The following is a 12,804-nucleotide window of genomic DNA, read 5'->3' as shown; positions in this document are numbered from 1 at the left end:
TTTGAATTGTTTTTGTCTGTGGCCACTGAATCCAGGAATTCATGTTACGAATTTGTGTGGCAACTTCCCATCCACACAGCCGAGTCTCTTCGGCTTGATCAGATCTTAGATCACGCTTAAAGCTAAATATCAAGCTGAAGCTGTTATTAAAATAACTTTTGGAATAACATCGCGGAGCAGTGTTTTCGATAGTGGGTGCTGATGGTTTTTATGCTGTTAAACCGATGGTGGTAATACACTAAGAGGAGTTGAGTCGATATGTATAAAAACAATATGCAGGGGAAGAGGAAGACCTTAAGCTAGCAAATGTGGACGCAAACAATGTAATGTTTCAACTTCCTCCTTTACTTCCTAGAAATGTTGTGTGAGAAAGGAAATGCATTTGAGAACATGTTTGCTGTTTAGAAGAAACCTTTTTTTTCACGGTCAGACGTTGATGATCAAGAAAGCTTTCTTGTTTGTTTTTTTTAAATTGTACGCTGTCCAAAGATTTTATAGAAATCTCCATGTTTCCTGAGTGGAAACACAATAAACAACAGAGAACATGATTTTGATGTTGAATATATTTCTATGAAAGTGCAGTGTTTTTACTGGCTGTTTGCAATGAAGTCAAAAGTGCAAAAGCAATCGTTGAGGAAACCCCATAACAATTTTTTTCGTAAAGATGACCAAAAAGACTCTCAGCAGTCCAAGCGAGGACTTGTACTGGTTTTCATTTTTCATTACCCATCATGCCACATGTACAGTCCAGCGGTTGCCTCTTGTGTAACTGTATAGTAGAGTGGATGTTATTACATGGTGATGTTGCCACAGACCTCAAAAGGGCACAGCTGCCTTCTTCCTTGGGAGGAAAAAAACAGTTGACCACATTTAACTGTCGAAGCGTTTCGCTCCCTTTGTTGTAATATACCAGCGTGGCTGTTTTCAGAGGGGGAGAGGTGAACAGCGAAATTAAACAGTGTTACATCTTTGTTTCAGGTTTCACAGGGAAAAACTGCAACCACAACATCGATGACTGCCCCGGTCATGAGTGCCACAATGGAGGGACATGTGTAGATGGAGTCAACACCTACAACTGCCAGTGTAAACCAGAATTTACAGGTTCGTGCAATGAGTTTCAATACACGCGAGTTGTTATCACTCCAGTGCTCAGGATGTTAACGCCGATCCTCTGACCCCGGCTCTCTCACAGGTCAGCTCTGCATGGACGACGTTGACGAGTGCCAGCTGATGCCCAACGCCTGCCAAAATGGCGGCACGTGCCACAACACCTACGGCAGCTACCAGTGCGTGTGTGTGAATGGCTGGACCGGGGACGACTGCAGTGAGAACATCGACGACTGTGCCAGTGCTGCGTGCTACCCGGGATCCACCTGCCATGACCGCGTAGCTTCGTTCTACTGCGAATGCCCCCATGGGCGCACAGGTATTCACAACTTTATTTAGATTTACAAGAAATAGTTTTATATGAAAATGCTGTAGCTTTACTTGCCTAAGTTCAGTACATCAGATGGCTCTGACAAAATGGGATTTTATTTCAGGGTGTGAAGGATGAACAAATGAAAACTAAAATTAGAGGCTGTGAAGTCGACACCAGAGAAAGCGACACTCATGATTGGTGATGTTTGGTTTCTCCTGCGGTTTCTTGACGTCCTGTTATCCCCCTTTATCTTCCCTGAATTAAATCAAACCTTTGTTTCAGAATAAACACATCTTGCCGTTTGTATTTTTAGTATTGTGTGCTGTAATTCATCGACATCTCTTTCAGTCTGAGTCGGTTTACCTCCACATGAGAGGCACTGACAATTACACAGGAGGGAAAACAGCGCCGGTTAGAAAAGTGATCGGTCACAGAGTTACAGTTGATGAAATCAGCCTTATGTTTTAAAAAAAACACTCAACAAATTTTATTCTCTCATTGGACAGTGGAAAGAGGCTCTATGTAACAATTTGTAGTAATTAACTTGTTTCAGTCATTATTTTATTGCTCGTGTCTGAGCAGATTGTCACAAAGACCCTCTCAGTCTCTCTCAGTTGCCAACACAAGCCTGTGGATGATTTGTTTAAGCTGGTTAATGCTGCTGGACTGTGGATTTTATCTGTAAAAAAAAAAACTGTCTCTGTTCCGCTAAAAGAGAGAAGCAGTAGCTAATATTAGCTAGAAATGGAATCCACTGATAGCTGCAGAATCAGAATATATTTTGTTCTTCATCCCATTAATTCGTCGTCCTTGTCATAAGCTGGTTCCTACATTACCCACAATGCAACTCAACTACGAACACTTTGGTGTGTGATTCACGTGTGTCATCCAAGAAGCAGTTGATGGAGCTTTGAGGCTTGAGCCCCAAGCCCACTGTCTTACCCCACACCTCCGGATACTTTCACGTTCAAACTTGTAGTCTTCAGCCTCACATGATGATGATTCGGTTGACATCACTTGAGGCAGTTTATCAGCTATTGCACAGCTCCCTCTGGAGCAACAAATGACTAAAAGCTTCAACTGTTTTTTTTTTAACACATGCAAGAGCTGAACACACTTTCATGTGTAAAATTGGTGGAGTTCCCCTTTAATCAAATTAGGCGTTTACAGTATTATAGTAAAGTCTATTTTTCTGTTTTGTGTTCCAGGTCTGCTGTGCCAGCTGGACGACGCCTGCATCAGCAACCCCTGTCAGAGGGGCTCCAACTGTGACACCAACCCCGTCAGCGGAAATCACTTCTGTACCTGCCCGTCGGGATACTTAGGAGCTTCCTGCGATCAGGACATTGACGAGTGCTCACTGGGTAAAATGTCACAAAACCTGACCTGCAAACTCTCTGCTTGTTGTCTCGTTTCAAATCAGAATCCATGGAGGGCACATATGTTTAACTAAACAAGTGTCAAGAAACCTTTTCAACCATCACGCATGCACCGAAGTGCTTTTATACAAGTCACAATACAAGCTCATTCTTTCCTGTTATTATGGGTACTTTGGTGCCCATAATTGTGCCCATAATCCCAGTAAATAACACCCACAGGGTTATTATTGCTGCAATCACGGGGGAGTCCAGACTTTGGTTTGGCTTCGTCAAACAACGCTAAACCACCCAAATCATCTCATTGTTATGTCTTAACAGTCAAATTGCTCCTTGTTAGGTCTTGTACTTGCACGACGACCCGCTCGAGTAAAGTTAACGTAATTATCTGTTTAAAAAGGTTCCAACCCATGCGAGCACGCAGGGAAGTGTATAAACACCAAGGGTTCATTCCAGTGTAAGTGCCAACGGGGTTACGTGGGGCCGCGCTGCGAGCTGGACATCAACGAGTGCATGTCCAACCCGTGTATGAACGAGGCCACCTGCCTGGACCAGATAGGAGACTTCCAATGCATCTGCATGCCAGGTGAGACGGAGAAGGCTTAGACATTTCAAAAGCATTATATGTGTCCTTAACCATTTAATCCATCTATAAAGAGGGAATACCTTTGAAAACAAACCAGCTTCTTGATTGCTAGGACTTGCTTAATTTCTTGCTTCTTTATATCATAAAGTGAAAAAAAAATCATGTGGTTTTTTTGGACTGAGGTTGTGATGTTCTGACACTCGATTCATTGATCAGCCGGTTGACGTGAAAAGGATTATTTGTTTAACATTCTAGCTTCTCTTAGCTTCTCCAGCTTCTCAATCTTTGGTAATGTTCTGGTTTTCTTTGCCTCATGTGATAGTTAATTGAATATGTTGAACTGCTTGACCGTCGATTGGACAAAGCAAGCACCTGGATGATGACTTGCTTACTCAACTTAGTCATAACACCAATTATGATATCCCTTTTTTATATAATGATGAATCTGTGCTAATTGCAGCCCCTCTGCTATTTATGTGCTGCATCTGCTACAGCCACGTGAAAATGCTTCTCACTGTGTCTCTGTCTAACCAATCCATCTCCCTCCCCGATCCTCCCTTGCTAATTGGCCAGGTTACAGGGGGGAGTTCTGTGAGATCGATACGGACGAGTGCGCCAATAGCCCCTGCCTGAACAGCGGCACATGTATCGACAAGATCAACGCCTACCGCTGCCAGTGCCCCACAGGTGAGGCTGCCGTACCGCTGCCGAGGAGGGGGAGGAGGGGGAGGAAGGAAGGGAGGGGAGGCGGAGGAGGAGGCGCGGGGCCAGGGGGCACAGAGGTCGATCTCTCCCCCTTCTCCTTCTCTCTGTGCCTCGCTCGCTCCCTCTGTTTCACTCAAACACAAACACACACGCGCACACACGCAAACACCTTTCTGGACGGGCACTAATCCCAGCCCTGAGGCAGGCTTACGCAGGCCCGGGTAGCCCAGAACGAACGCAGCAGTCGAGGAGGAGAGGGAGCAAAAAAAAAAAATCTATAGGGAAAGGCTTGAGGAAGTTTGAACTTTTTCAAACAACTTTCTTATCCCTTTTACAAAGTGTGATGAGTGAGCAGAAACTTGTGGATCCCAAGACTTTTGAATGTGACTGGGATTCGAGAGAAAGCTAATAATAGCAGGCCGAGCTACTACTGCGCTCCGTGAAATGACATTTTCTGCTTTGTGGCGATTGAGTGAGATAGTGCTTTTGTCGGTTTTCGAGGGCGGCTACTTGTTTTTTGTTTTTTTTTCCTACAGCTTTTTCTTTCCAGAAAATGCTATTGGAGTGTTTGGACAAGAGGTATTGATGTTTTGTTCAGAGAGGAAGGAATGCAACTACTGAATCCGAGAGAAAAGAAGAAAGCAAAGGAATGATCTTCAAACTCCCAGAATGTGTTTTTTGTTTTGCATTCTTTCAGCGGGATCATTGAGGTGGAAGTGATTTTCCTTTTTTTTTTCCTCTTTATTTTTCGGGGAGGAAAAATAGCGAAGCTCTGAGTCGGGTGGATCAAAGGCGGCCTGGGTGGAGAGAGGCAGGATTCCTCCTGTTGAGAGAAAAAAGAAAGGAAGAGGGAGAAAATGCAGAGAAAGAGAGAGAGAGAGAAAGAGAGACACCCCGACAAGGAAGCTTTAGAATTAATAGAGAGGGGCTACAAGTGTGAACACAAGAGCTTAACGCCTAAGAAAACCCTGTGTGTGACAGCGAGAGAGGGTTATGTGAGGAAGCAGGACAAAGTGGTGGTGGTGGTGGTGAAAGTGTTTTTTTTTTTGTTTTTTTTTGGGAGGGTAGATGGAGGGTTGGAGGGGATGGAGGGAGGTGAGACGCACAGACCGTTATGCTGAAGCAGGAAGGGAGGGGCAAAGAAGGGGAAGGGGTCTTAACCGCCCTGCTTGAGATGTAAATTTGTCCCCGTTGCGAGCCAGGCCTGAGGCGAGGGTCCCCTCTTATTATTTCTGTACATGGAATAGCCATGGAAACCCCACTGAGAGCCATTGAAATGTCTGATTCCAGCAGTCTGGGGATAAATCCCTCTTTGGCTGCTGGGGTGCATGATGTGTCTGCATGTGTGCGTGTGTGCGTGTCCGATTCTTGCGTTTTCATGCTTCAACATTTGTGTGCATGCGTATGCTTATGTGTGCATCTGGGTGAGAAATTCTCTCTGGAGTTTTTCTTTTTTCTTTTCTCCAGCCTCTTTGATTTCAGCTAGGAGTGCGTTTTGGGGCGCTGTCACTGAACCGTGAAGAAACTTAACTTTCACTTCACATCTTGGCAAAAAACACTCAATTTGTGCCGCTGAGGCCTTTTTTTTTTTTTTTTTTTTTTGCTCTCAATGATGAAAACTGCCAGCATTGCTCACAGAAGAGCTTATTTCCTCCTCTCCCTTGCAAAGAGCTGATCGTTCATTTTTTGATCATTGACATGAAAAAAAATTGTGTTCATTACAGTCGTAATGCATTTTTCAGTAACACCCCGTAATGAGACAATCATTGATTAAAAAAAATGATATAAATGTGTCATAACTGATGGCTCTTGCGTCCTGTAAAATGTTAAATTATCACAGCTTTCATACATATTTTACCAGCTCTTTATTGATCCATTTTAAGCCACTCACAGGGCTCCAGGGTGCGACTGTTTCTGTCGGAAAATCTGGAAAATCTGCCAAGTGCATGTAAATATTTTCACTGGCAGCAACGGTGCACATAATATTCAGCAGGTTAGATTGAAAAAATGTAGAAATAAATGTTTATTGCTGAAATTTCTTGCGTGCTGTGATTTGAACCTTTTGTTCCTGTTTGTAAAGAGATTAGATCACAAATGTTTGGGAGTAGCATCAGTAATCAGTAATGGGAGTAGCATCAGTGTAAACGTTTGGCCAACCCTCTGGCCAATTGTATTGATATCTAATATCTGATCTATACAGCATCAGTGAGTAATTTATTTACCACTAACGTGCCATAAATTCAGATTTTATCCTTACGTAATAATCTAGTATGAATGTTTGTAATAGTGCATTCATCAGTTTATCACAACCCAAAAGTTGCTTTTAATAGTTTAAAGGTGATCAATAAAACTTAGTAAACTTCATCAGTATATCAGTAACTTAGTAAATCCTTCATCATCCATTAATAAAGCAGATGTTTCTTTAACCGCAGTTTGCGCGTCTGCATGTGTGTGACTGAAAACACGTACGGTATGTACCAAGCATGTATGCATTATCTCCTCTCTGTCCTCATGTCAAGCCAAGAAAACAGTGAATGGTTTCAGTCCACTGGGAGAAATCAGCTCGCCGCCAGACACACAAATACTTCCTCACCGGATTAGCTGCAAATCAGTCTTTGCAGCTCAGCCCACCTGTGTATTCCGGCAGTGTGTGTAGTGGTGATGGGGTGGATGGGTGGGGAGGGGGGAGTAAAACTTTATCTCTTCATCAGGCAACATCCCACTAGAGTGTACCATCATGTGACAGAGGGGAGATGGAGAAAATGGCAGAGATGAGAATAACTCCAGGAAAATGGGGAAAGCCTGCTGGTTGATTTTGAATGACATGGAGTTTGAATAGCGGAGGGTCAAAGGTCAAGCTGGTTCTCTCTAGAGGCGGGAAGGGGAATGGAGGGGGTAGTGGAGAAAAGGGGTGAAAGCAAGACAGGAGAATGTGCATTGTGATGGAAAAGTTTTGGGGGACAAAGGAGGCAACGGGCTCCGTTTGGCGTTGCGTTGAGCAGACAGGCCCTCCTTTGTCTCTCAACCCTTGGTCAGGAGGCCTCGCAACTTTCATTCTTCCCTCATTTCTTTCCCTCCCTCCCCTCCCGCTTTACGTGAATTGGCTCCCCCACTCTCCCTTCTCCCTTTGGAGTCCTGCTGAAAAGACGTGAAAGGGAAAATAGAGAGTTTGTAGTGTTGCACAGTTGTTAATTAACATGCAGATTTCTGATTCGTCGAGAGCCCTTATAGTATGGGCTGAGGATTATGAGAGGGGCTGGTTTGAATTGGTGAGAACACAGTAGCCATGTCTGTACGCACATGCACACACACACACACACACACACACACACAAACACGCACACTTCTTCATGCTCTCATGCACACCCTTGTTGTTTTGCCAGGCTTCACTGGGAACCTTTGCCAAATTGACATCGACGAGTGTGCCAGCACGCCATGCAAAAATGGCGCCAAGTGCACAGACGGACCCAACAAGTACACCTGCGAGTGCACTGAAGGTATGCAAGTCTGAACAAAAGCTGAAATTACTGAGTAGAAAGTTTTAAGGCCCTACAAAATCAAGAGCGGAAACACACCCGCATCAGTTCGAAAAGAAAAATAAACTTCTTTTGGCAGGTTACTCTGGGAGGCACTGTGACACGGACATCGATGAGTGTCACTCGAACCCATGCCACTACGGTACCTGCATTGACGGCCTGGCCTCCTTCAGCTGCCACTGCAAGCCCGGATACACCGGCCGGCTGTGTGAGACCAACATCAACGAATGTCTGAGCCAGCCATGCCGAAACGGAGGCACCTGCCAGGACAGAGAGAACGCCTACTTCTGCATCTGCCCCAAGGGCACCACAGGTAACACACAAACGAAAATAAAGGCGTAATTACAAGTTTTATATCCAACATTTGATGTTACAGAGAGAAATGTTTCTTCTGACAGGAATCAACTGTGAAATCAACATTGATGACTGCAAAAGCAATCCCTGTGACTATGGGACCTGCATCGACAAGATCAATGGCTACGAGTGTGCCTGCGAACCCGGCTACACAGGTAAGAAACTTTGAAGGATTTAAAGGAACGTGACAGAGGTGTGAGCACAACCTTGACCAGCAAGCACAGCCAGTCAGACACAGGCACATATGTGGCTGCTGTCTCAGGTGACCAGTAGACAAAATGAGTGTATAAGGGAACGAACGTATGGATGGAGGAGTGTGGGTGGGGAGGGTGACAGATGGCGAGCGAGCGAGCGCGCACGCTCCTCTGAGGCTCGACCGGTGTCACTTTCCAGCTCCACCCTGTCCCGAACCTGCTGCTGCTAGGACATGCAAGCTGCCCTCCCGTACAAAGAACGGACACACACACACACACTAACACACAAGCTGTGGCCCACACAGTCACCTGGGATTTGAGCAGTAGAAAAGATTCCCTGAAAGATTCCTGAAAGTTGAGCTTTTAAAAGCTCGGAGGCCGGTCCCTGCTTTAAAGCTAAATGGGCTGCCTTTATGTTATGCATGGCACCAGGCTGAATGGCGTCAACGCTTCAAGTGGCCGACAAAGGACGAATTAAAACCCCTCATGTTTCTAGAAATTGATACATTAACTGCACTGATGTATAGACTCCTTTGTGTGGCGCTTTGTCTGTTGGTGTGTGGGTGGACGTGTATTTAAAATCATACGTCAAATAGAGTGAAAAATGTTCCTATTGACAAGTGTTTAAGAAATGATTGTAGTTGTTTCAAAGACACTGCACTGTTTATACAATAAAGACATCGTGTGGTGTGATTACATAATTCAAAGGAAGAGTTTGTGATTTTGGGGTTACGTGTTTACTTTTTCTTGCCCAAAGTTAGATGAGAAGATCTCCGGGAGGTCATTGCACCCGGAAATGAAATAGTCCATCACATGTCCCCACATACAGCTGCACCCGTGTGTTTTCACACTTCAGTTTGCGCGTGGATGAAACGCGCAAAATGCGTCATGTTGGTTGTTTAGCTTTAATAGTGCTGGCCAGGCTAGCTGTTCTCCCTGTTTTCAGTGTTTATGCAATGCTAAGCTAATCATCTGCTCTCCAGCTACACATTTAGTCTGGTCATCGTCTCATCTAGCACTACAGCACGTCTCCCAAAATGAGGATGTTTGCACTTCTAAGATATTCCCCTCCTCTCTTTTAGGTACCATGTGTAACATCAACATTGACGAGTGCGCGATCAACCCCTGTCACAATGGCGGCACTTGTATCGACGGCATCAACAGCTTCACCTGCGTGTGTCCAGAAGGTTACCATGACACCACCTGCTTCTCCCAGGTCAACGAGTGCCTCAGCAATCCCTGCATCCATGGCCACTGTGAAGACAAGATCAACGGGTGAGGGAGACTGATTTCAGTCCGATTCAAACTACTAGCACAATACATTTACGTGTCGGTTGAGTGTTATTTTTTTTTATCTCCAATTTCTTGTTTCCAAATAAATTCATTAAGACTGAAAGCAAGGGGAACATAGACTCGAGTGTTATCAATCTTTTCACCATCTGATCAGAGAATAAATAAATATGATTCCGAATCTGAGTCTTTAGGTTCAGTCCTAGAAATATCTGATGGAGGTTTTTAAGAAGAAGTCTCACGTTTTCCACCGTTTTCTCCCCCATCAGCTACAAATGCCTGTGTGACTCCGGCTGGAGTGGTAAAAACTGTGACATCAACAACAACGAGTGTGAATCCAACCCTTGCATGAACGGAGGCACCTGCAAGGACATGACCAGCGGATATGTTTGCACCTGTCGCATGGGCTTCACCGGTCAGTATTTGCGTTTTGTTGATATTCTCGCATGAAACAGCACTTCCCGCCACCCTGATGTGGACCTCCAACTTAAATTGAAGCGCATGTGATGTACTGTTCGCTCTGACCACAGGCCCGAACTGCCAGACCAACATCAATGAATGTGCCTCCAACCCCTGCCTGAACCAGGGAATGTGCATCGACGACGTGGCTGGCTACAAGTGCATCTGCATCCTGCCTTACACGGGTATGAAAATATTATTGAACATTTTTATGTGCACACGTGTTGGCCTGGTGTTCTGGCGTTTCCTTACAGTTTCCACAGCCTCTGTTTGTTAAGTTACCGAGAAAAGAGGAAAAATATGTGGAGGATGAAACAACTGTCGAGTAAAGTTCACCGGCAAGACATCCTCTGGGCTCAAAGACACCAAACCTCTGACTCACTTTGCTCCTCTGAGATACACAAGCATTCCCGATAAGAGGGCTGGAAAATATTTTCACGTCATCTCACTTATTATTTGACAAAAGAGATAACGATGGAAAGGCGAAGGGCAAATTTTCTTGTATTTTTGTCGAGTCGTCTTTTTGGAAAAATCCACAGGACTTTGAATAATAAAAGGATTTTTGCTTGTGCCGGGGTGGGAACGGGGTGCTTGACACATTTCCTGTTTGCCTGCTTCCTGTCTCACAGAACGGCTTCACAATGGGCGGAAACTGGAGCCGGCTTCCTGTAAGAGCCATGTGTTGTGGAAACAGATAGGGAAATGTCTCGGCAGGCCTTTAACACTGACAGAACCTGGCTAAAATCTTCTGATAGCACTGATTGAAAGATGATTCTGTGTCCATTTTGGTTGGGTTATCTCCAAGTTCATGACTCCTACATGATATCACGCAGTTAAAGTTAAAGCTAAACACAGCTTGCGATTTATTGTGTTTAAGGGAGTGTTTTAATAGACGTGTTTGTGTGTTACAGGAGAGAACTGTGAAACCTTGATGGCCCCCTGCAGCTCCAAACCCTGCAAGCATGGAGGAGAGTGTCAGGAGTCGGAGGACTATCAGAGCTTCTCCTGCGTCTGTCCTGAAGGATGGCAAGGTGAAAAATTAGAACAGGAACTATTTAATTCGAAAAGAGTTCCAGTTTCTATGTGTTACATTTATTCATTAAAATTCTAGATGAGTGTAAAAGTTTCACAGTACAACATTTTCAAAATCAACTGAAAATGCTCAACAGAATGTGAGGAAATAACTATTTTGAAGTTAAAGTATATCAAAGGTGTCTGTGTATTGTGTTGAATAGATCACTACTAAAGATAACGTGCTAACCAGTGCCAACCCCTGGTAGCCCAGCACTCTGCACAGCTAATCGAGCTAACATGTATGAAAAGAAGACAGTTAAAAGCAGTCACTAATTACTCTGGTGATACGCTGCCCCTATTGTTTGGGAGTATGAATTCAACAGGTGGCCAATTCTTGCATAATGCACCTTTAAAGCAAGTCCATAAAGTGCGATTCTTTGAAAAAGTGATTTCAAAGAATCACTGATTCTGCAGGTGTTGAATCTCCTTAGGCAAGCTGTTCCACAGTTGAAGGCCTCTGATGGCAGTAAGCTGGCTTACATGGGCCAAGCATTTCGAGTGTAAGAACATTTTACATTATCTTCCCCTCCAAGGCCAATCATGTGAGGTGGACATCAAAGAGTGTGTGAAGAATCCCTGCCGCAACGGAGCGACCTGCCAGAACACTCTGGGCAGTTACCGCTGTGCCTGCAAACCGGGCTTCAATGGACGCAACTGCGAAACCAACGTCGATGACTGCAAGCCCAGTACGTTCTCCAGTCTCTCTGCTTCTTATGCTTTATTACGACAAAATCTACACTTAGCAAAGGCTTCGAAACACAAGCTGAGTGCTCCGTTTTGCCCACAGACCCGTGCAGCAACGGAGGCCTCTGTACAGACGAGGTGAACCGCTTCCTGTGCACCTGCCTGCCCGGCTTCAGGGGCACAAGGTGCGAGGAGGACATCAACGAGTGTGAGAGCAACCCGTGCAAGAACGGAGCCAACTGCACCGACTGTGTCAACAGCTACACCTGCACCTGCCCGGCCGGCTTCAGCGGAATCCACTGTGAGAACAACACTCCCGACTGCACTGAGAGGTACGGAGCACGCACAACGCAGTATTGGTACCACAAGGAGCTCGGAGTATCACAGTCCAACCCAGCAGTTTTCTTTAAAGAGATAATACCGAAAGATGAACACTGGTTATTGTCTGGTGAGGGAGTTCGTCTGTTAGGATCAACAGGTACACTCTCATCCACTTGTTAATGTGGAGTCCATTTCCTTGTTCACCACTGCCCCCTCTGGTGGAGCACTGATGTACACCAACTGACCTTAACAGTCTCTGCCACACGCAGAAGGTTAAGTAGGTTGCACCATAAATGAGCTTTTAACTGTAAAATACCAAGACTTGTTTCTCTCAACAACATCAATGAAGCTCCCTGCTGAGAAGAACTGAAAGTCTGAGTAATAAGTAGGGTATTGTTAGGAAAGATATATTTGTTTTTGACTTTCTGTGGACAAGTCAGATGTGCCTGCAGCTCAGGTAACAAGAGTTCTATTGACTTGGTTCTTCCTAAAAGGCTGCACAATACTTTCATTTTGCTGAATTTCATACAACATTTATTTTTTATTTTTCTCTGCAGCTCCTGCTTCAACGGCGGCTCCTGTGTGGACGGCATTAACACCTTCACGTGTTTGTGCCCGCCGGGTTTCACCGGGAGCTACTGCCAGCACGACATCAATGAGTGTGACTCCAAACCCTGCCTGAATGGCGGCACCTGCCAGGACAGTTACGGCACGTACAAGTGCACCTGCCCACCTGGATACACTGGACTCAACTGTCAGGTGGGAGGATGGACTTCCTCATGTTTTGTTAGTTACTGTTATACTG

The 12,804-nt window shown here is 45.0% G+C and overlaps 1 protein-coding gene across 2 annotated transcripts in view; it reads left to right on the top strand.

The window, feature by feature from the left end:
* Positions 1–12,804, top strand: part of LOC119019490 (neurogenic locus notch homolog protein 1-like) — a 42,969-nt gene that overhangs the window by 16,382 nt on the left and 13,783 nt on the right. For both annotated transcript variants that reach the window (XM_037098134.1, XM_037098133.1), the window contains exons 5-19: positions 979–1,101; positions 1,193–1,426; positions 2,629–2,784; positions 3,197–3,382; positions 3,956–4,069; positions 7,471–7,584; positions 7,703–7,936; positions 8,022–8,132; positions 9,254–9,446; positions 9,731–9,876; positions 9,992–10,105; positions 10,832–10,951; positions 11,528–11,680; positions 11,782–12,010; positions 12,557–12,758. In XM_037098134.1, the coding sequence (XP_036954029.1) occupies positions 979–1,101; positions 1,193–1,426; positions 2,629–2,784; positions 3,197–3,382; positions 3,956–4,069; positions 7,471–7,584; positions 7,703–7,936; positions 8,022–8,132; positions 9,254–9,446; positions 9,731–9,876; positions 9,992–10,105; positions 10,832–10,951; positions 11,528–11,680; positions 11,782–12,010; positions 12,557–12,758 (2,429 nt within the window). The remainder of the gene's footprint in view (positions 1–978; positions 1,102–1,192; positions 1,427–2,628; positions 2,785–3,196; positions 3,383–3,955; positions 4,070–7,470; positions 7,585–7,702; positions 7,937–8,021; positions 8,133–9,253; positions 9,447–9,730; positions 9,877–9,991; positions 10,106–10,831; positions 10,952–11,527; positions 11,681–11,781; positions 12,011–12,556; positions 12,759–12,804) is intronic.

Source organism: Acanthopagrus latus, chromosome 5 (assembly GCF_904848185.1).
Source record: "Acanthopagrus latus isolate v.2019 chromosome 5, fAcaLat1.1, whole genome shotgun sequence".
Classification (NCBI taxonomy): domain Eukaryota; kingdom Metazoa; phylum Chordata; class Actinopteri; order Spariformes; family Sparidae; genus Acanthopagrus; species Acanthopagrus latus.
The sequence above is the reverse complement of the archived record's forward strand: the minus strand, read 5'-3'. Positions and strand labels throughout refer to the sequence as shown.